This window comes from Bombina bombina, chromosome 7, assembly GCF_027579735.1.
Source record: "Bombina bombina isolate aBomBom1 chromosome 7, aBomBom1.pri, whole genome shotgun sequence".
Lineage (NCBI taxonomy): Eukaryota > Metazoa > Chordata > Amphibia > Anura > Bombinatoridae > Bombina > Bombina bombina.
In genome coordinates, this window is record NC_069505.1 from 395,316,304 (window position 1) to 395,339,688 (window position 23,385).

The 23,385-nt window shown below is 40.8% G+C and overlaps 2 protein-coding genes across 2 annotated transcripts in view; one reads left to right on the top strand and one right to left on the bottom strand.

The window, feature by feature from the left end:
* Positions 1–23,385, top strand: part of RNF123 (ring finger protein 123) — a gene marked incomplete in the record, with an annotated part of 302,310 nt that overhangs the window by 189,352 nt on the left and 89,573 nt on the right.
* On the bottom strand, positions 5,080–8,350 carry AMIGO3 (adhesion molecule with Ig like domain 3). Its single transcript, XM_053721138.1, has one exon. It carries the CDS (start codon positions 7,951–7,953, stop codon positions 6,478–6,480), a length of 1,476 nt encoding a protein of 491 aa, XP_053577113.1. The 5' UTR covers positions 7,954–8,350; the 3' UTR covers positions 5,080–6,477.

Consider the following 23,385-nt stretch of genomic DNA (forward strand, 5'->3'; position numbering starts at 1 on the left):
CCTTCATTATTTATCTTGCCTGCTTTCACTGTAATTTAATGAAAACTGTAGTGTTTAAACTCTCTCCCCCTCCCCATGAAGGTTGGGGTGCACTGCTTGGTATGTAGAACCCTGACACTTCTGCGTGCTGTACAGTAAATGGCTGAAATGTGCAGGAGCTATGCACCTAGCTGGCCATATTAAAGGTAAGATAATCTATATTCAAGAAGATTTTCAAGGGGTGTGCCTTGAGCCTGCAAAACATTGAATATGTTTTTCTAAGAAAACAATTGCAAATGGTTTTAAAAAATATTTTACATGCAGATCTTTTGAATGCTTCGCATATTAAAAAATGTGCAATCCTGAAGTGCATCCTGCAGGATCAAACAATAACCCTGCAACATGCTACACATTAACTGCTTGATCAGTGTAGGAGCTCATTTATGTCTGTCCTTAGCTGACCACAACAGCGGAGATAAGGTAGACATAGTTGTGTCCCCCAAGCTGTAAATTAATGCATATCTTTACATGCTTGTAAAATATTTATTTTGTATGCAGATCTTGTGCAATTAGTGCTTACCGGCAAATTGAACAGTATGAGATTGTAATATAAAATGTTTAACTATGTGTAGTTAAAAGCGTTGCTGTATACGTTCATTATTTATTTTGTCCCATTTTCCTGTAATTTAACTCTGAAAATATTGGTTTTCTAAATTTCACTTACTTTCTATAAAGCACTGGATTTTCAAATCTGTCCTTAAGCCTCCCTAACAGGACAGAATTTCAGGATTATCTTGAATAAGAGCAGGTTAACGACCATGTTTACTAACCAGCTGATTATTTCACCTGTGCTCCAGTTCAGATATCCTCAAAATCTGGCCTGCTAGGGAGGTTTAAGGATTGGTGCTTTAAATTAATGGGTGCCACCATGTTTGAACTTAATTTTTCACCCTTATCGATTTCTCCTTCTTAGGACAATTAGGGTCATATATAAAATAGGCATTAAAAGATGCACACAAGGCTGTGTGGAACATAGGATTGTTGAAGTAATAATCTAACAGGGTTTCTACAAAGCCTTGTTTGCAAACACTCTTTTATTGCATGCTAATTGTTCTCAGCAGAAGAAATAGATAAGGGGAAACTTAAGTTTAAACATGGTGACACCCATTAATTTACACTTTATAGCTTCAATATTTAAACAACTAATATAATTATAAATAATACATCTACATATTATTCTAAGGCTAATCTTCGCTTTGAATACATCATTGTATCTAGCCTGTATTTACTGGTTATTATCCATTTAATTGCTAATATATACTACACACATATAACAATGACTTTAAAGGGATATGAAACCCAAAACTTTTCTTTAGTGATTCAGAGAGAAAATACCATTTTTAAAAAGTTCTCAATTTTCTTCTTTTATCAAATTTGCTTTGTTCCCATATTCTGTGTTGAAGAGATACCTAGGTAGGCATCTGTAGCACTACATAGCAGGAAATAGCGCTGCCCTCTAGTGGTCTTGCAAATGGATAACATTCTCGCAAAACTGCTGCTACATAGTGCTCCAGACACGTGCACGCGCCTGTGCTTATGTCCCTGCTTTAGAAAACGAAGACAAATTGATAATAGAAGTAAATTAGAAAGTTGTTTAAAATCGAATGCTCTAACTGAATCATGAAATAAATATTTTTGGTTTCATATCCCTTTAAAGGGACATTAAGCACTAAATAAATGCTAGATAGAATGAGGCATTCAAAGTAAAGATCAGTCTGAGAATAACAAGTAGATGTATTATTTAAAGTTTAATTAGCAGTTTAAATAGTGACAAAATAAGTGTAAAGCTTTAGTGTCTATAAAACAATGGGAGCTGCCATGTTGTAACTTAAGTTACCTTCTCTGCTGTGGCCAATTAGAGACAGTTATAAATAGGTCACTAGAGTGTGCAGCCAATGGCTGTGTGGAATATAACAGTGTTCTGCACTTCCATTTCTAACAGGAACTGAAAAGCTCAAAATGTCAGAATGGAATTACAGGAAAAGGGGATAAAATAAAAGATGAAAGTATAATGCAGAGGTTTTATATATATATATATATATATATATATATATATATATATATATATATATATATATATATATACAGTTTATTGTTTTATATTACCATCTCAAAGTCTTTAATGTCCTTTTAAGCTAACATTTGAGTGCTGCAATAAGTGGGTTTTTAGGACTTGCACAGAGTTGGGAAATCTCTCAAGTTCTCACCGTCTGCAAATCTGTCTATTAATGTGTGACCCATCCAGCAAAAACCTAACACATCAGCATATGAGATCCCAGCTGCTAAGTGCTAAAGTGTTTGTGCATTAAGGGCTCATTCCCAAGAGAGGGAAGCGTCCTTTCCTCTAAACCCCACCCCTTCTTTCCTCAGTTACCCACATCCTGCTGCAGCGTTCCCCTCTCTCCCGACACTATGCGCACATTTGTGTTACTTAGAGCCTGCTCCTGTCTGCCTTTTGGTTTTAACCCCTTGCCTCCCAGAGAAGGCTGCAAACGGTCGATAAACAGTGTCTGGCTGCCAGAGGGGTTAAATACATTATTTGCTCTTGTATATATTGGATACAGAGCTATTCTTTCTTAAATGGATAAAAAGTTCAAATTTAAAATGTGTATGGGTGCATTTCAATGTGAAATAAAAGCATTTTTGCAATATACTTCCAGTTATGACTTTGTTTTCTGCGGCATACGCACATATGCTGTGAGAGCTTGTGCACTCGTATTCAGACACGACACCTTCTCAGACAGCTGGCGGTGGTAGATTCTATAAACACAAAATGTGTTCTCTGAGCTTGAATACTGGTGCACAGCCTCCAAAGCATATGTGCATATCCTGCAGAAAACAGTAATCGCTTTTGCTAGAAGCATTTTTGCTATTGGGAGTATATTGCAAAATGCTTCTATTTCAAATTGAAATTCATTTATACACATTTTAATTTTGACTTTTCTATCCCTTTAACTCGTAAAAGGACGCATTACTTAAACAAATGATGCACGAGAAAGCTGAAACTAATGTGCAAACAATGTTTAAACATTGTGTTAAATTTGAATCTAGCAATAAGTATATATTTGTTTAAAAGCATACGGCTGTATTTGATTCTCACTGGCTGCAGGAACAACTCCACTGATTTAGCAAAAGAAACGCCCATAAAGGACTGTACATTTGGGTATGACATTTATTTTAGATGCAACAAAGGAAAAAAAATATTTAAAGGGAGATTCTGAGGCAACATGTACATATTTGTCCCTTGATAACACATGTAAAAGATGTTAAACACATAGGTAAAGTCTTGGTCAAAATAAAACTTTCATGATTTAGATAGGGCGCATGTCATTTTAAACAACTTTCCAATTTACTTTTATCATCAAATTTTCTTTGTTCTGTTGGTATTCTTTGTTGAAAGCTAAACTAGGTAGGATCAAATGATTTCTAAGCCCTTGAAGGCTACCTCTTATCTGAATGCATTTTAAAGTTGTTCACAGTTTGACAGTTCTAGTTCATGAGTGCCATATAGATAACACTGTGCTCACTCCATGGAGTTACCTAGGAGTCAGCACTGATTGGATAAAATGCACGTCTGTCAAAAGAACTGATATAAGGGGCAGTCTGCAGAGGCTTAGATACAAGGTAATCACAGAGGTAAAAAGTGTATTTATATAACTGTGTTGGTTATGCAAAACTGGGGAATGGGTTATAAAGAGATGATCTATCTTTTTAAGTAATACACATTTTGAAGTTGAATGTCCCTTTAAATACTCCAGCTTAGGAGCAGCAATGCATGTGGATCCTGAGCTGGCCTGTAGTTATGTGCTTAATCCCTTTGCTGGGGTTAAACTCGCCAGTAGCCAGGATCAGTAGTGCAAACATCGCATGCTGCCACAAATTAAATTAGCATCAAAAGGCCCCTTTAAGATGTACATAGTTTTCTTAAAGGGACAGAAAACACTTGCAATTACAAGAATTTTCTGTTGTGTGACATGTAAGCCAAGTCTGAACATCTTGTTTGCTGCAATTGTTTTTCTGTAGCTAAACTCCACCTATCACTTGCCTTATTTACAGTAGCCAATCTGTGCTTGGGTCTGCAGACAATGTGGCTTGCCACGGTCATTCTGTTAGCATAAAGTGCATTATTTTACCATTCTTATCTGTTAAAGCCAATTAGGGAAAGACATGTTGCAGGGTTAGCGTTGCAGTGTCTGTAGTGTGCTTTTTCAGTTCTGAAAATTAGAAAGGTTCAGAGCAAAATTACATGGAAGGGGGGCAAGATAAATAAGGAAAGTATATAGCAAACATGTTTTTTCTATGCTTAACTAAAGCTTTTATATTCGATCTCACAGTATTTACTGTCTTTTTAAAGGGACATGAAACCCAAACTAGTTCATGATTCAGATAGGGCATGCAGTTTTAAAGGGGCAGTGCTAGTTCGTGTGTGCTATATAGATAACATTGTACTCACTCCTGTGGAGATATGCATGAACCAGCGCTAAAATGCAAGTTTGTAAAAAGCACTGAGATAGAGGGGGGCAGTGTACAGAGGCTTAGATACAAAGTAATCACAGAGGTAAAAGATATTAAATATAACCGTGTTGGTTGTGCAAAACCGGGGAAATAGGTAATCAAGCGATTATCCATCTCTTTAAACAATACAACAATTTGGGCAGACTATCACTTTAAACAACTTTCTAATTTACTTTTGTTATGATTTTTTCTCCATTCCCTTGGTATGTTCTGTTAAATAGCAGGAATGCAACCTCAGGAGCCGGCTCAATTCTGGATCACTATTTGGCAGCAGTTTTGCTAGAATGTGATCCATTTGCAAGAGCACTAGATGGCAGCACTATTTCCTGTCATATAGTGCTCCAGATGCCTACCTAGGTATCTCTTTAGCACAGAATATCATGGGAACTAAGCCAATTTGCTAATAGCTTTTTTTTAATACGTTATGTTTGGGTTTCATATCTCTGTACCTGTATTGCATTGATCCTATTTATTTTACACAGGAACATAGTATATATGGTACAAAGCAGACAACTCCTGGCACTATAGAAGGGGAGGCTGTTTTTTATTGCAGAAACAAAATGCATACATTATCCATCAGCAAAACAACTTTCATGGCGGAAAAACCAGGCACCCGCTACAGCGCGTATATGAAATATTGCAGAGCTCTCTTCTGCACATGCTGTTTGTCCGGACCAGTCATGCACTGGGCTTATTACTATGCAGTTGGATACCTGGGTATCCCAATGTGTTTTGTCTTTCAAAAAGAAAATGAGTCATTTACTGTGTATTTAGTCATTACGGTTCCTTAGAACTGAAATGAATTTAAATGCTGTGCCTATGTCGGTTACAATTGAACTCTTTGCTATCTATAGTGCAGTGCATATCCGCTTTCTAATGGACACAAACCATGAGGAGGATTTAAATGACTACAGGACTCCCTCCCATGCCATATGCATTTCAAATATTGTGCTTTAAAGTCTGCAAATAAAAGTGCTTTTAGCATGAAAAATACATGGCTCTGAAATCCACAAATGTTATCCTGCAACTAAGCATGAATTACTACTGCAATCCCCAACCGGAAATTGCCAGTACTGTGCGTTTCTTTTCCCCGCACCATTACCATTAGTGCAATAATCTCTTACTTGAATCCCTCTAATGTTAATTGCCATGTGTTAATAGCTTTGAGTCCAATCAGGAGAAAAGCACTATGTAAGTTCTTATCATTATTATTAATAATAATACGTATACACAGTTATTACTGACAATGCATAAGTTAACATTATTTTGTTAAATCGAAGAACGTCTGAGTTATACTAAAATATTTTCTTTTACATGTGTTAGAGACAATGAGAGTCCCCAAAAAATAACATCCTTGTTCTGATCATACCACCTTCTATTTTGTGCATAAAACTAATTACAGAAGGAACTTGTCAATAAAGTCAATGAATATTTTTTTTGGGGGGGTGTGAACTAGGAATGCATCAGTGGATCTTTTCTTAGCTATATTTGTGTGATAATTCCGGTCGTCATCACAAACGTGCCAGGGTATCAAAATAACTGAACACCGGTGAGATAATACCAGTACAATCATTTTATTGCCTGTACACACATGCAGTGAGATCCTTCAACCCTGGCTGGTTTGTGCCTCTTCTTGTAGGATACCTTAGAGAGGAACTGATTTTAGGCCACGCAAAATACTTTGATGGAACTAGTGCTATCAAGGCGTTTTCTGCAGTAGTATCCAATTAAGAAACTGTATTCCAGTAGCAATATTTCCTGGGCATCATGCTTTGCCATCATTCAGAGTCAGGGTATTTACACCTGTCATTAAGCAGTAATGGCTTTGTGTAGTTTTACTTAAGTCTACAAAAGTTACCCAGTTGTATCTGCTGTCTCCTAAATTTCTTCATAGTCCATGAGATAGTCAGCAGTTATTGCCAACTACGTTGGGACAATTGGACTATCAGAAAACACAGAGCTGGCAGAGTCAGAGTCTGATTTAAGATGTAAAATTTTTAGATTCTTATCGGCACGTCCCTCTTTAATGGGCTCCAAGAAGACCACATGTCGACTGGCCCCTGCTTTGCGGTTATTGTGGCCTTCGGAGGTGGGAGGTGTTCCACAGAGGATAGAGGACTGCGCACTGCCCTCGTGAGGGGGGCTGGGGGTCTGTGCAGGCTTTGAGCAGCAGGCTAAGCAGCGGCAGGGTGTCATGTATAAGTAGACAAAGACCAAGACCAGACTGACCACACAACCCAGTAGAGTAGTGAGACCAGTGTTAAAAGACTCGGCCTCATGCTTGGGGTAATGCACCGTGATGTTCACTTCATGAGTGGAGTTGTAATTAAGCTTCCTGTTGACTGCGATGCACAGGTATATACCAGAGTTCCAAGTCTGAGCTTTGAGTATTTCTAAACTCCCATTACGGTGTATTTTAATACTTTGGTTGTTATTGCCAGGCGAGATAATGAACTCATATGTGGGTGAGATCCAGAGGTAAGTTGTATTCTCTTGGGGAAGGCTGGTATTGCAAGCCACCATAAGACGTTTCCCTATAAGTACCCTGATGTCAGCATCAGGCAGCCTATACCAAGGGCCCAGTGAACAATTGTCAAAGCCATTTAGAGGTTGTAGTATTCGGACAATAGCACGATGCTGTCCCATGTAAAGGCAGGTATGCTCTTTATAGAAGTCAACAACAGAAGAAAATCCACGTTGGTCCCAATGACTGAAGAGGGCATAGAGGGCACAATGACAGGTCAGAGGATTGTTGTGTAAGTATAGACCATTCTTAATGAATGATGGCAGTGAGGATACCTCTTCCACAGGAAGTTCTAAGAACCGGTTGGAGGAAAGGTCCAGAGTACGCAAATGGGGATTGGTGAGATTCTGCATTGAGCTAAATGAAAAAACAGTCAGAAGGTTCCAGCTCAGGTATATTTTATAAATGTTCCCCATACGAGAGAATGCTCCCTCATCCACATGAACAATTCGATTGTTGTAGAGAAGAAGTTCCTCTAAGCTCCAGAGGTTTTCAAACAGCTCCTCTTTGATGCGCTCAAGACGATTGGAGGAAAGGTCAAGATGCCGCAGCAAGGTGGCATTGTGAAAAGCCTTTGCAGGCAGCCTCCGTATATGATTGTGGCTAAGGCGCACAATGTGCAGACGGGGAAGCCCAGACAACCAGTGGTTGTGAAGGTGGCTAAGGTTGTTGTGGCTCAGATCCAGGCTGACTGAGGTAGGGGGCAGGAAAGGGGGCACCTGGTGAAGGCCTTGTTTGACGCAGCTAAGGAGATCAGAGGCACATATACAAGAGGGGGGGCAGCCCAAACAGGATGACCCTCTAGCCAACAGCGCTGTGATGAAGAGAATTAGCAGCTTCTCCATCCATTCCCACAAAAAACAGTTGGATATCATGTTGCTAAAGGGATTACTCCTAAGAAATTCTGTAGAGATGTACCAGTTAAGCCCATCTTGATAAACATAACCTACTGGTATGAATTGTGATCATGTTGTAGGATGCAGCTAAAAGACTTTTATTAAGTCTTGCAGACTTGTTTCAGTATACACAATTATTAGGATTGTTAGAGACAAATGAGACAAAGGACACAGATCCTGCAAGTTTATCCTTAATAAAGCCGATGGTCTCTTTTGGATTTTCCTCATTAGATTATTTCCTCTTGGACCAAACTTTCCTGATGAATTCTGAGTCCGTCTCTGATGGGATCAGTACATTTCACAAGCTTGATACAGAGTCAGCTCCTGCTGTCACACAACCTAGAAGTGCATGAAACATCATCTCATGAAATGCTGCTGCACTTCCCGAAGACTTCATAGAGTAGAATCAGTGCCTGAGTCTGATTTCAGCTGGTGATTGATGCTGGATGCACTCCTATCCCTCCCTGTAGTTTCATGGGATATTTTGCTATGTTCTGTCCCTACTGGCTGCTACTGCATCTGAGGGGAGGGGCTGAGTCACAGAGGGTGGGAACTGCACTGACTAATATTCTCAATGATTCCACTTCACTACATTCTGCTCTGTTACTCGGAAGGGCAGAGACCCTGCGATGAATAACACAGAGCACAGCGTGGGAATAAAAACAGTAAAACCTGGGTCTTTTGGATGCTTGCCAAGACATTATCTCACCCATATATAGTACACTGGAAAACACGGTGGTTTAGGGCATTTATATGGTTAGTGGCTCTTTAATAGATACAGGACAGTTTAGCTCACTCTTTCTTTTTAAATCTGTGATATGTGCAGGACAGTTAAGGGGCTCACATAATAAGGCAGTTATTGGGTAAGGGACCCTGTAATTAGGATAGTTATAGGGTGAGGGGTCATGTAATAGGGCAGTGAGAGGTCATGTAATAGGGTATTTGTACAGGCAATTATAGGGTGAGGGGTCATGTAATAGGGTATTTGTACAGGCAGTTATAGGGTGAGGGGTCATGTAATAGGGTATTTGTACAGGCAGTTATAGGGTGAGGGGTCATGTAATAGGGTATTTATATGTACAGGCAGTTATAGGGTGAGGAGTCATGTAATAGGGTATTTGTACAGGCAATTATAGGGTGAGGGGTCATGTAATAGGGTATTTGTACAGGCAGTTATAGGGTGAGGGGTCATGTAATAGGGTATTTATATGTACAGGCAGTTATAGGGTGAGGAGTCATGTAATAGGGTATTTGTACAGGCAATTATAGGGTGAGGGGTCATGTAATAGGGCAGTGATAGGCACAGAGCAGTTATAGGGTGAGGGGTCATGTAATAGGGTATTTATATGTACAGGCAGTTATAGGGTGAGGAGTCATGTAATAGGGTATTTGTACAGGCAATTATAGGGTGAGGGGTCATGTAATAGGGCAGTGATAGGCACAGGGCAGTTATAGGGTATTTGTACAGGCAGTTATAGGGTGAGGGGTCATGTAATAGGGTATTTATATGTACAGGCAGTTATAAGGTGAGGGGTCATGTAATAGGGTATTTATATGTACAGGCAGTTATAGGGTGAGGGGTCATGTAATAGGGCAGTGATAGGCACAGGGCAGTTATAGGGTGAGGGGTCATGTAATAGGGCATTTGTACAGGCAGTTATAGGGTGAGGGGTCATGTAATAGGGTATTTGTACAGGCAGTTATAGGGTGAGGGGTCATGTAATAGGGTATTTGTACAGGCAGTTATAGGGTGAGGGGTCATGTAATAGGGTATTTATATGTACAGGCAGTTATAGGTTGAAGGGTCATGTAATAGGGTATTTATATGTACAGGCAGTTATAGGGTGAGGGGTCAAGTAATAGGGCAGTGATAGGCACAGGGCAGTTATAGGGTGAGAGGTCGTGTAATGGGGTATTTGTACAGGCAGTTATAGGGTGAGGGGTCATGTAATAGGGTATTTATATGTACAGGCAGTTATAGGGTGAGGGGTCATGTAATAGGGCATTTGTACAGACAGTTATAGGGTGAGGGGTCATGTAATAGGGTATTTATATGTACAGGCAGTTATAGGGTGAGGGGTCATGTAATAGGGTATTTATATGTACAGGCAGTTATTGGGTGAGGGGTCATGTAATAGGGCAGTGATAGGTACAGGGCAGTGATTGGTACAGGCAGATATAGGGTGAGGGGTCCTTTTTAATAGAGCAGGTGTAGGGAGAGGGGAGTAATTCTAGGGGTATATGAAATAAATACTGCTTTGTAACACGGCACCTAAAACAGACTGTTCTCTGAAGGGGTTACAGATTGTGTGTCCTGTGAAACTCAGCAGCTGTAATGTGAGTGCTTCCCTCTCACTCTTAGCTTCGTTTTGTGAGGTCTTAATGGGCAAGAGATCCGAGCTGGGCCTCCCCAGAGCATAATTCTATTTACTTCCTAGTGCTGGAGAGTGAGAGAGAGACCTGGACTGAGAAACATGATCTCATAATCTAGTTATCTGTGCTGCTCTGCACCAAACCCTTACTCCAGAATACACTCTGCCTGTTCCCTCTGCTCCTGAATTTACTAAACTCACTCTGCTTCTCTGTGCTGAACCCTGCATCATGCTCCATGACTTACCCTGCATCCTCTGCTGCTACATGAATTACCGTGCATCCTCTGCTGCTCCATGACTTACCCTGCATCCTCTGCTGCTACATGAATTACCGTGCATCCTCTGCTGCTCCATGACTTACCCTGCATCCTCTGCTGCTCCATGACTTACCCTGCATCCTCTGCTGCTCCATGACTTACCCTGCATCCTCTGCTGCTCCATGACTTACCCTGCATCCTCTGCTGCTCCATGACTTACCGTGCATCCTCTGCTGCTCCATGACTTACCGTGCATCCTCTGCTGCTCCATGACTTACCCTGCATCCTCTGCTGCTCCATGACTTACCCTGCATCCTCTGCTGCTCCATGACTTACCCTGCATCCTCTGCTGCTCCATGACTTACCCTGCATCCTCTGCTGCTCCATGACTTACCCTGCATCCTCTGCTGCTCCATGACTTACCCTGCATCCTCTGCTGCTCCATGACTTACCCTGCTGCTCCATGACTTACCCTGCATCCTCTGCCGCTCCATGACTTACCCTGCATCCTCTGCCGCTCCATGACTTACCCTGCATCCTCTGCCGCTCCATGACTTACCCTGCATCCTCTGCTGCTCCATGACTTACCCTGCATCCTCTGCTACCCCATGACCTACCGTGCATCCTCTGCTGCTCCATGACTTACCCTGCATCCTCTGCCGCTCCATGACTTACCCTGCATCCTCTGCCGCTCCATGACTTACCCTGCATCCTCTGCCGCTCCATGACTTACCCTGCATCCTCTGCCGCTCCATGACTTACCCTGCATCCTCTGCTGCTCCATGACTTACCCTGCATCCTCTGCTGCTCCATGACTTACCCTGCAACCTCTGCCGCTCCATGACTTACCCTGCATCCTCTGCCGCTCCATGACTTACCCTGCATCCTCAGCCGCTCCATGACTTACCCTGCATCCTCTGCTGCTCCATGACTTACCCTGCATCCTCTGCTGCTCCATGACTTACCCTGCATCCTCTGCTGCTCCATGACTTACCCTGCATCCTCTACCGCTCCATGATTTAGCCTGCATCCTCTGCTGCTCCATGACTTACCCTGCAACCTCTGTCGCTCCATGACTTACCGTGCATCCTCTGCCACTCCATGATTTAGCCTGCATCCTCTGCTGCTTCGTGACACAGGTGTCTCAATTTCCTTTAAAGGGACAGCGTACACTAATATTTTCTCCCCTTTGATGTGTTCCCAATTGCCAATTTTACCTACTGTAGTGTATTAAATTGTTTACAAATAGCTCTTTCACCTTTATTTTCTCATTTTAAATAGCTGATTTTGTCTATTGTTTTTCCCACCTATTTTGAACATTTCTGAACTTAAGTTCTGGTTACAAAAAAACCCACTGTAAACAAGAAGGTTAAGATAAAATAATGCTCCCAGTGGGGGGCTGTGACAGAGAGGTACTAAAATTTTTATTTTCCTTCGTTTTCTCTGTGGCCCTGATATTCAAAGATTCTATAGTTTGGAGAGAAATTGTAGTTCAGACTTCACAAGGGCTAAACTCACTGAATTTTCAAAAGAAAAAGGGTGGAACTCTCCAGCACCACGGGATCTCTCTCATTTATGTATATGAAGCAGAGACAAGTCCAGAACAATATAACTTTGCTTGATATGAGAGTTGTGTTACATTTACACTTTGTGCTTTGCATTTTATTTGATTATACTTTTCAGTTTGGGTCCTTTCAGTATTATTACATTTAAGCTTTGCACTTTCTCTTTTGTGATTTAATACATTTAAATTTAGATCTAGCAGTGATTTTACACAATCGGATTATGCTTTGAGGGTTTCTGTGTTACTTTAATAACTTAGGATCATACTTTGTATAAAATTACATTGCACTTTGTATTTTCTCCATTATAATCTGGCAGTTTCAGAAAGTGGGATGAACAGGGGTGTTCCCATGGTATATCTGAAGCTCTCACAAGTCTTGTGACATTTTCTAAGCATTTTAAACAAGCAGGTCTCACTGATTTATCTCGCCAGCTGGATGCAGGTGAAGTTTGCTCAAAATTCACAATACTTATTTTAACTAACAGAAAAGTAATATATACTAAAATATAGCAAAAGCAAGTTAAATTGTAGTGAAAACATTTCAGTTTAATTTAGCATTGATGCAAACGTAGCCTTTGTATCAGCCCCAGGGGTTCTCCAGTTACCTTCTCTCTCCCATGTGAAATGTTGTATCCCAGAGAGCTTCATTACTTTCTATGGAAGGCATCTCTCTGGGATTTCCAGGTTCGTCATCTTTTCTTAGAAACTTCAGTGAGTTCTGCCCCTGTGAAGTCAGCGCTATATTCTCTCTGAAGCTGACAGTTTTTCAGTTTTAATTTAAATAAGACATTCAAAGTGCAATCTAATTTATAAAAGATACACATTATTTTATACAAAGTATTAACCTAATTTGTTTGTTACACAGAAACTGAGAAAGAATTATCAGAATTTGTAAAATCACAATCCTATTATACTGCTGTATATAAAAAAATAGGAAATAGAAAGTGCAAAGTATAAATGTAATAAAACTTAAAGGGACAGTCTAGTCAAAAATAAACTTTTATGGTTCAGATAGAGCAGCAATGTTAAGCAGCTTTCTAATTTACTCCTATTATCAATTTTTCTTCGTTCTCTTGATATATTTATTTAAAAAAGCTGGAAAGTAAGCTCAAGAGCCTTCTCATTTTTGGCTCAGCGCTTGCTGATTGGATGGCTACATTTAGACACCAATAAGCAAGCGCTACCCAGATGCTGAACTAAAAATGGGCCGGCTTCTAAGCTTAAATTCCAGCTTTTTGAAATAAAAATATAATAAGAACAAAGAAAAAAATAATAATAGGAGTAAATAAGAAAGTTTCTTAAAATTGCATGCTCTATCTGAATCATGAAAGTTTAATTTTGACTAGACTGTCCCTTTAATCTGAATTCTTGACTAGACTGTCCCTTTAATCTGAATTCTAAAGTGATATAAAATAGAAAGTACAAAGTGTAACTCCAGCAGAACTCTCATGTCATGCATCTCTATATTGCCCTGGGCTTGTCTCTCTTTCACATACAGAAATGCAGGGAATGCCCCTTGGAGAAGCAAAGCAAAATCTGCCTTTTGATTATTTCACTAGGGATCTTGCAGTGCTGGAGAAACATTTTAGATCATCTCACCTGGGCTGGAGAGGTTTTAAATATCAGGGCCTAAGGGCTAGATTTATCAAAGCTGAGGCAGATAGGGGTGCGTATACGTGCCCCTGTACGCCTCAGCTCGACTGTTGCAGGGCGAAATTACCCACAGGTAATCACCATTGCACACAAGCTCAATTTTGCGCTCGCGTGCAATCCCGCCCCCTGCCCGCGCACAGCCAATCACGTGCGGGCAGGAGCTGTCAATCTCCTCGGTCGGACTAGACCGCGGAGATTGAATTCCTCCACCTTAAAGGTGGCAAAAAGGTTAGGGAAGCGGTGGTCTGGTGATCGCAGATTGTTAAATTATGGCGAGCAAGTTCTTGTGAGAACTTGCAGCCGTAGGGCTTTGATAAATCGAGCCATAAGTATTGGCCTTTGAGTAAACAGTAAAGAAGAAGATGAGGACGTAGGTCTGCTTCCCCCGTTAGCTGAACCCATTTCATTGAGTTGTGGTCAGTTCTTGCTCCATTGGTACCAGACATCTCATAATCTACTGTAAACAAGTCCTCAGTTTCACATTTGAATTAGCAGTAACATTTATTTCATATACTAATGATACAAATGTATGGGGAATTGCACCTTTAGGTAACTTTGCAACTGATATATAACAAGTCATTGTAATCATATTAAGGAGAAACCATTTTAGAGTATACTGTCTCTTTTAATGTTCCTATAATTGGCTCCCTGTCCATTATTTACTGTGAATTTGCTGCGTCCCACTTAATCTGGACCTTTCAATGGTCACCAAGCCACTTTGCTCCAGGTAACAGACACCCTCTGCGTGACCTGTACACGCTAATCACGATCTAGTCACATCCTCCTTTGCTGTATGACACATCCAGTTGCAGTAAACTCTTGGCACGTTACCCTTTATGAATTTGGGCTTTTTCTACTCTTTCTGGGCTCACCTGATACTATCGTCTGGTTCGTTAAAGGGACAGTCTACTTCAGGGCTTGACAAACCCAGGAGCCTGAAAGCCACTGGCCCCTAGGGTTATTCTCCATATATCTATATACAATTACTGTCTGGCTCCTAAATATTCTTACTGGCTCCTAATTTTTAAACAGGTTTATCAAGCACTACTTGATTTTTTTTATTGTTAAAAAAAAAATATATAGATAACGCCTTTAATACCCATTCCAAAGCTTTGCACAACCAACATTGTTATATTAATATACTTTATAACCTCTAAGTTGCCTCTTATCTCAGTGCATTTTAACAGCCAGACAGTGCTAGTTCATGTTGCCATATAGATACCATTGTGCTCACTCTTGTGGAGTTACTTATAATGCAGCACTAACTGGCTTAAAGGGGCAGTCAAGTCCAAAAAAAAAACTTTCATGATTCAGATAGAGCATGCAATTTTAAACTACTTCCCAATTTACTTTTATCACCAATTTTGCTTTGTTCTCTTGGTATTCTTAGTTGAAAGCTAAACCTTGGTTTATAGACTTTGAAGACTGCCTCTAATCTGAATACATTTTGACCACTAGAGGGCATTAGTTCACGTTTCATATAGATAACATTGAGCTCATGCATGTAAAGTGACCTAGGAGTGAGCACTGATTGGCTAAACTGCATGTCTGAAATAAGGGGGCAGTCAGCAGAGGTTTAGATACAAGATAATTACAGAGGTAAAACGTGTATTATTATAACTGTGTTGGATATGCAAAACTGGGGAATGGGTAATAAAGGGATTATCTTTCTTTTTAAACAACAAAAATTCTGGTGTTGACTGTCCCTTTAAATGCAAGTTTGTAAATAGCACTGAGATAAGGGGGGCAGTCGGCAGAGGCTTAGATACAAGATAATCACAGAGGTAAAATGTATATTATTATAAAAGTGTTGGTTAAAGCAAAATCTATCTATTTAAAACAGTGGTCTAAAAGTACAGGCCCTGGGGCCGTATGCGGCCCTTAAGATCATTTAAAATGGCACTTACTTGTTTGTTTATAAGGTAAATTATTAATTTGCTGTTAAATAAAGGTTAATCACTGAAAAGCGCAAAAAGGTGCTGGGGAGAGTACTAGAGGCAATATAAATGTGTGCAAATGCATCAATTATCTATAAATATAAGGATTATATTCAACAAATCATCACACAGGTAATATCATTAGAATTTTATGTATAGAGAATTATATATATGAACAATACAATAATAAAATTGTGACCAGTCACTGACATAGAAAAAAATGTAATAGAATACAGTGTAAAATCTGTTTTAAAAGTCAACAAGCTAAAAACACTGCTCACAGTGGCTAATATATTCAAAGTCTTGTACCACCTGTATATATAAGGCTGTTAGATCCGAATAATCACATAGACTGCTATAGCAGAGAAGAGTTTAAGATGATATAAGTTATCGGAATAGTATTAGTAATACCTTTTACACCTTCACGACTTTATCATCCGACCTCCTGGGTTACCAAACTTGCACGGCTTCACATACCTTACTCCCCGGCCTGGGTAATATCTTTCATATGCCAGACACCACACTTGTGGGGGGAGCTTTTCGTATCCTTTTGCCGTCCGCGCTCTCTGAGGGTTTCTTTGAGGTCCCGGATAAACTGTGTGTGACGTAGAGTGATCACATGGGGTTTTCCACCCAATCAGCGTTCCCAGTTTTCGGCTGGATGTTGCAGTCAAACTGTCAGGTAATTGAATGCAGGAATCGATAGTGTATATTGTTAACTCTGTGCAGTGTCCCGTGGATTTTATACACTTCTTGTAACTTTCATTTATCAAGATGGTTCTTAGTTGCATATCCTCAATTTAAATACCCCTCCAATATTTGTGATTGGTAATGTTGATTGGTTGTTTAAGGTGGTATTTTTACTTTATTCTTTATAAGGTGGTATACATTGTTGAAGGTGGTGCATGAAACAATAGCCTATGAGCAGTGACCCTATTATCTTATACATAGCTAAGCACATTGTTAAAAAATGGTTAGACATAATTAAAAATGATAATGCTATGTATTTATTAATACAGTGTGATATGTTGTAATTAATCCAAAATAAAAGGATTGAAGTCAAATTCGGAATTCAATCCAAGGGGGTACAATGTTCCTACTTGATGTATCATTTCCGCCTCTTTTTTTCAAGATCTGTTTCTGATAATCACCTCCTCATTCTTTTTTTACTTTTTTAATTCCCCACCATGTTAAGTATTTTGTACTATTATTGTGCTTTTTTTTTTTTTTTAAATGATCATATAGGCGAGTCTCTAGATTACCTTTCTCTATATTATTCAAATGCTCTTGTATTCTCTCACGTATAGTCCTTGTTGTTTCTCCCAAATATTGGAGTTTGCAAGAGCATTGAAGAATATACAGAATACCTTTATCAGTGCACCTGATTATATCTTCAATATCATATCTTTTACCATTATTTGTAGATGTATATGATTTGGTTTTCTTGGTGAATTCACAAGCTTTACAACTATAACAGAGGTAAGACCCACATAATTTCTGTCCTCTTATTTCTACCATTTTCTTTCCCTTAGTTGGTCCCCTATATTCACTTGGGGATAGTATATTTCGTTAAAGTAGGGGCTTTCCTATTTATGAATCTAGGACTGTCTGATATATTTGTTCCCAAAATGTAATCTGATTTAACCAAGTGCCAATGTTTACTTATGTTCCATATTTTCTCCAACATAGGTGTGTCCGGTCCACGGCGTCATCCTTACTTGTGGGATATTCTCTTCCCCAACAGGAAATGGCAAAGAGCCCAGCAAAGCTGGTCACATGATCCCTCCTAGGCTCCGCCTACCCCAGTCATTCTCTTTGCCGTTGTACAGGCAACATCTCCACGGAGATGGCTTAGAGTTTTTTAGTGTTTAACTGTAGTTTTTATTATTCAATCAAGAGTTTGTTATTTTGAAATAGTGCTGGTATGTACTATTTACTCAGAAACAGAAAAGAGATGAAGATTTCTGTTTGTATGAGGAAAATGATTTTAGCAACCGTCACTAAAATCCATGGCTGTTCCACACAGGACTGTTGAGAGCAATTAACTTCAGTTGGGGGAACAGTGAGCAGTCTCTTGCTGCTTGAGGTATGACACATTCTAACAAGACGATGTAATGCTGGAAGCTGTCATTTTCCCTATGGGATCCGGTAAGCCATGTTTATTACGATCGTAAATAAGGGCTTCACAAGGGCTTATTAAGACTGTAGACTTTTTCTGGGCTAAATCGATTCATTATTAACACATATTTAGCCTTGAGGAATCATTTTATTTTAAGGGTTAAAGCTTCCAAATTTGGTGTGCAATACTTTTAAGGCTTTAAGACACTGTGGTGAAAATTTGGTGAATTTTGAACAATTCCTTCATGTTTTTTCGCAATTGCAGTAATAAAGTGTGTTCAGTTTAAAATTTAAAGTGACAGTAACGGTTTTATTTTAAAACGTTTTTTGTACTTTGTTATCAAGTTTATGCCTGTTTAACATGTCTGAACTACCAGATAGACTGTGTTCTGAATGTGGGGAAGCCAGAATTCCTATAAATTTAAATAAATGTGATTTATGTGACAATGACAATGATGCCCAAGATGATTCCTCAAGTGAGGGGAGTAAGCATGGTACTGCATCATTCCCTCCTTCGTCTACACGAGTCTTGCCCACTCAGGAGGCCCCTAGTACATCTAGCGCGCCAATACTCCTTACTATGCAACAATTAACGGCTGTAATGGATAATTCTGTCAAAAACATTTTAGCCAAAATGAACACTTATCAGCGTAAGCGCGACTGCTCTGTTTTAGATACTGAAGAGCATGACGACGCTGATAATAATGTTTCTGAAGGGCCCCTAACCCAGTCTGATGGGGCCAGGGAGGTTTTGTCTGAGGGAGAAATTACTGATTCAGGGAACATTTCTCAACATGCTGAACCTGATGTGATTACATTTAAATTTAAGTTGGAACATCTCCGCATTCTGCTTAAGGAGGTATTATCCACTCTGGATGATTGTGACAAGTTGGTCATCCCAGAGAAACTATGTAAAATGGACAAGTTCCTAGAGGTGCCGGGGCTCCCAGAAGCTTTTCCTATACCCAAGCGGGTGGCGGACATTGTTAATAAAGAATGGGAAAGGCCCGGTATTCCTTTCGTCCCTCCCCCCATATTTAAAAAATTGTTTCCTATGGTCGACCCCAGAAAGGACTTATGGCAGACAGTCCCCAAGGTCGAGGGAGCGGTTTCCACTTTAAACAAACGCACCACTATACCCATAGAGGATAGTTGTGCTTTCAAAGATCCTATGGATAAAAAATTAGAAGGTTTGCTTAAAAAGATGTTTGTTCAGCAGGGTTACCTTCTACAACCAATTTCATGCGTTGTCCCTGTCGCTACAGCCGCATGTTTCTGGTTCGATGAGCTGATAAAGGCGGTCGATAGTGATTCTCCTCCTTATGAGGAGATTATGGACAGAATCAATGCTCTCAAATTGGCTAATTCTTTTACCCTAGACGCCACTTTGCAATTGGCTAGGTTAGCGGCTAAGAATTCTGGGTTTGCTATTGTGGCGCGCAGAGCGATTTGGTTGAAATCTTGGTCGGCTGATGCGTCTTCCAAGAACAAGCTACTTAACATTCCTTTCAAGGGGAAAACGCTGTTTGGCCCTGACTTGAAAGAGATTATCTCTGATATCACTGGGGGTAAGGGCCACGCCCTTCCTCAGGATCGGCCTTTCAAGGCAAAAAATAAACCTAATTTTCGTCCCTTTCGTAGAAACGGACCAGCCCAAAGTGCTACGTCCTCTAAGCAAGAGGGTAATACTTCTCAAGCCAAGCCAGCTTGGAGACCAATGCAAGGCTGGAACAAGGGAAAGCAGGCCAAGAAACCTGCCACTGCTACCAAGACAGCATGAAATGTTGGCCCCCGATCCGGGACCGGATCTGGTGGGGGGCAGACTCTCTCTCTTCGCTCAGGCTTGGGCAAGAGATGTTCTGGATCCTTGGGCGCTAGAAATAGTCTCCCAAGGTTATCTTCTGGAATTCAAGGGGCTTCCCCCAAGGGGGAGGTTCCACAGGTCTCAGTTGTCTTCAGACCACATAAAAAGACAGGCATTCTTACATTGTGTAGAAGACCTGTTAAAAATGGGAGTGATTCATCCTGTTCCATTAAGAGAACAAGGGATGGGGTTCTACTCCAATCTGTTCATAGTTCCCAAAAAAGAGGGAACGTTCAGACCAATCTTAGATCTCAAGATCTTAAACAAGTTTCTCAAGGTTCCATCGTTCAAGATGGAAACCATTCGAACTATTCTTCCTTCCATCCAGGAAGGTCAATTCATGACCACGGTGGATTTAAAGGATGCGTATCTACATATTCCTATCCACAAGGAACATCATCGGTTCCTAAGGTTCGCATTCCTGGACAAGCATTACCAGTTCGTGGCGCTTCCTTTCGGATTAGCCACTGCTCCAAGGATTTTCACAAAGGTACTAGGGTCCCTTCTAGCTGTGCTAAGACCAAGGGGCATTGCTGTAGTACCTTATTTGGACGACATTCTGATTCAAGCGTCGTCCCTTCCTCAAGCAAAGGCTCACACGGACATAGTCCTGGCCTTTCTCAGATCTCACGGATGGAAAGTGAACGTGGAAAAGAGTTCTCTATCTCCGTCAACAAGGGTTCCCTTCTTGGGAACAATAATAGACTCCTTAGAAATGAGGATATTTCTGACAGAGGCCAGAAAAACAAAGCTTCTAGACTCTTGTCGGATACTTCATTCCGTTCCTCTTCCTTCCATAGCTCAGTGCATGGAAGTGATCGGGTTGATGGTAGCGGCAATGGACATAGTTCCTTTTGCGCGCATTCATCTAAGACCATTACAACTGTGCATGCTCAGTCAGTGGAATGGGGATTATACAGACTTGTCTCCGAAGATACAAGTAAATCAGAGGACCAGAGACTCACTCCGTTGGTGGCTGTCCCTGGACAACCTGTCACAAGGGATGACATTCCGCAGACCAGAGTGGGTCATTGTCACGACCGACGCCAGTCTGATGGGCTGGGGCGCGGTCTGGGGATCCCTGAAAGCTCAGGGTCTTTGGTCTCGGGAAGAATCTCTTCTACCGATAAATATTCTGGAACTGAGAGCGATATTCAATGCTCTCAAGGCTTGGCCTCAGCTAGCGAGGGCCAAGTTCATACGGTTTCAATCAGACAACATGACAACTGTTGCGTACATCAACCATCAGGGGGGAACAAGGAGTTCCCTAGCGATGGAAGAAGTGACCAAAATCATTCTATGGGCGGAGTCTCACTCCTGCCACCTGTCCGCTATCCACATCCCAGGAGTGGAAAATTGGGAAGCGGATTTTCTGAGTCGTCAGACATTGCATCCGGGGGGAGTGGGAACTCCATCCGGAAATCTTTGCCCAAGTCACTCAGCTGTGGGGCATTCCAGACATGGATCTGATGGCCTCTCGTCAGAACTTCAAAGTTCCTTGCTACGGGTCCAGATCCAGGGATCCCAAGGCGGCTCTAGTGGATGCACTAGTAGCACCTTGGACCTTCAAACTAGCTTATGTGTTCCCGCCGTTTCCTCTCATCCCCAGGCTGGTAGCCAGGATCAATCAGGAGAGGGCGTCGGTGATCTTGATAGCTCCTGCGTGGCCACGCAGGACTTGGTATGCAGATCTGGTGAATATGTCATCGGCTCCACCTTGGAAGCTACCTTTGAGACGAGACCTTCTTGTTCAGGGTCCGTTCGAACATCCGAACCTGGTTTCACTCCAGCTGACTGCTTGGAGATTGAACGCTTGATCTTATCGAAGCGAGGGTTCTCAGATTCTGTTATCGATACTCTTGTTCAGGCCAGAAAGCCTGTAACTAGAAAGATTTACCACAAAATTTGGAAAAAATATATCTGTTGGTGTGAATCTAAAGGATTCCCTTGGGACAAGGTTAAGATTCCTAAGATTCTATCCTTCCTTCAAGAAGGATTGGAAAAAGGATTATCTGCAAGTTCCCTGAAGGGACAGATTTCTGCCTTGTCTGTGTTACTTCACAAAAAGCTGGCAGCTGTGCCAGATGTTCAAGCCTTTGTTCAGGCTCTGGTTAGAATTAAGCCTGTTTACAAACCTTTGACTCCTCCTTGGAGTCTCAATTTAGTTCTTTCAGTTCTTCAGGGGGTTCCGTTTGAACCCTTACATTCCGTTGATATTAAGTTAATATCTTGGAAAGTTTTGTTTTTAGTTGCAATTTCTTCTGCTAGAAGAGTTTCAGAATTATCTGCTCTGCAGTGTTCTCCTCCTTATCTGGTGTTCCATGCAGATAAGGTGGTTTTACGTACTAAACCTGGTTTTCTTCCAAAAGTTGTTTCTAACAAAAACATTAACCAGGAGATTATCGTACCTTCTCTGTGTCCGAAACCAGTTTCAAAGAAGGAACGTTTGTTGCACAATTTGGATGTTGTTCGCGCTCTAAAATTCTATTTAGAAGCTACAAAGGATTTTAGACAAACATCTTCCTTGTTTGTTGTTTATTCCGGTAAAAGGAGAGGTCAAAAAGCAACTTCTACCTCTCTCTCTTTTTGGATTAAAAGCATCATCAGATTGGCTTACGAGACTGCCGGACGGCAGCCTCCCGAAAGAATCACAGCTCATTCCACTAGGGCTGTGGCTTCCACATGGGCCTTCAAGAACGAGGCTTCTGTTGATCAGATATGTAGGGCAGCGACTTGGTCTTCACTGCACACTTTTACCAAATTTTACAAGTTTGATACTTTTGCTTCTTCTGAGGCTATTTTTGGGAGAAAGGTTTTGCAAACCGTGGTGCCTTCCATTTAGGTGACCTGATTTGCTCCCTCCCTTCATCCGTGTCCTAAAGCTTTGGTATTGGTTCCCACAAGTAAGGATGACGCCGTGGACCGGACACACCTATGTTGGAGAAAACAGAATTTATGTTTACCTGATAAATTACTTTCTCCAACGGTGTGTCCGGTCCACGGCCCGCCCTGGTTTTTTTAATCAGGTCTGATAATTTATTTTCTTTAACTACAGTCACCACGGTACCATATGGTTTCTCCTATGCAAATATTCCTCCTTAACGTCGGTCGAATGACTGGGGTAGGCGGAGCCTAGGAGGGATCATGTGACCAGCTTTGCTGGGCTCTTTGCCATTTCCTGTTGGGGAAGAGAATATCCCACAAGTAAGGATGACGCCGTGGACCGGACACACCGTTGGAGAAAGTAATTTATCAGGTAAACATAAATTCTGTTTTTATGGTTACAGTTATAATTTGTAATAAAAGCTACTATCAATTTGTCATCTTTTCTTTGTCTTGTCTCCTGTTTTTTTTTAACATATGGTTTTTATCTTTTCCCTTTCATTCTTGGCTTCCTCAATTAATTTGGTATTATATTCCCTTTCCATAAACCTTCCATCTAAAATAAAGGCTTGTTTGTCATAATCAGTACCGGTACAGTTCCTTTGTATTCTCACAAACTGTCCCTTAGGAGTATTCTCAATCCATCGAGGTAGATAACAGTTTTTAGAATGGACAGAATTATTGGTGTCAACCTCCTTAAAATGATTCATGGTTACTAAGGTATTATCATTAATCAAAATGTCTAATTCTAAAAATGTTATTT

Excerpts from the sequence above, each read along its gene's own strand:
- AMIGO3 (XM_053721138.1), bottom strand. The coding sequence starts at position 7,953 with ATGATATCCAACTGTTTTTTGTGGGAATGGATGGAGAAGCTGCTAATT.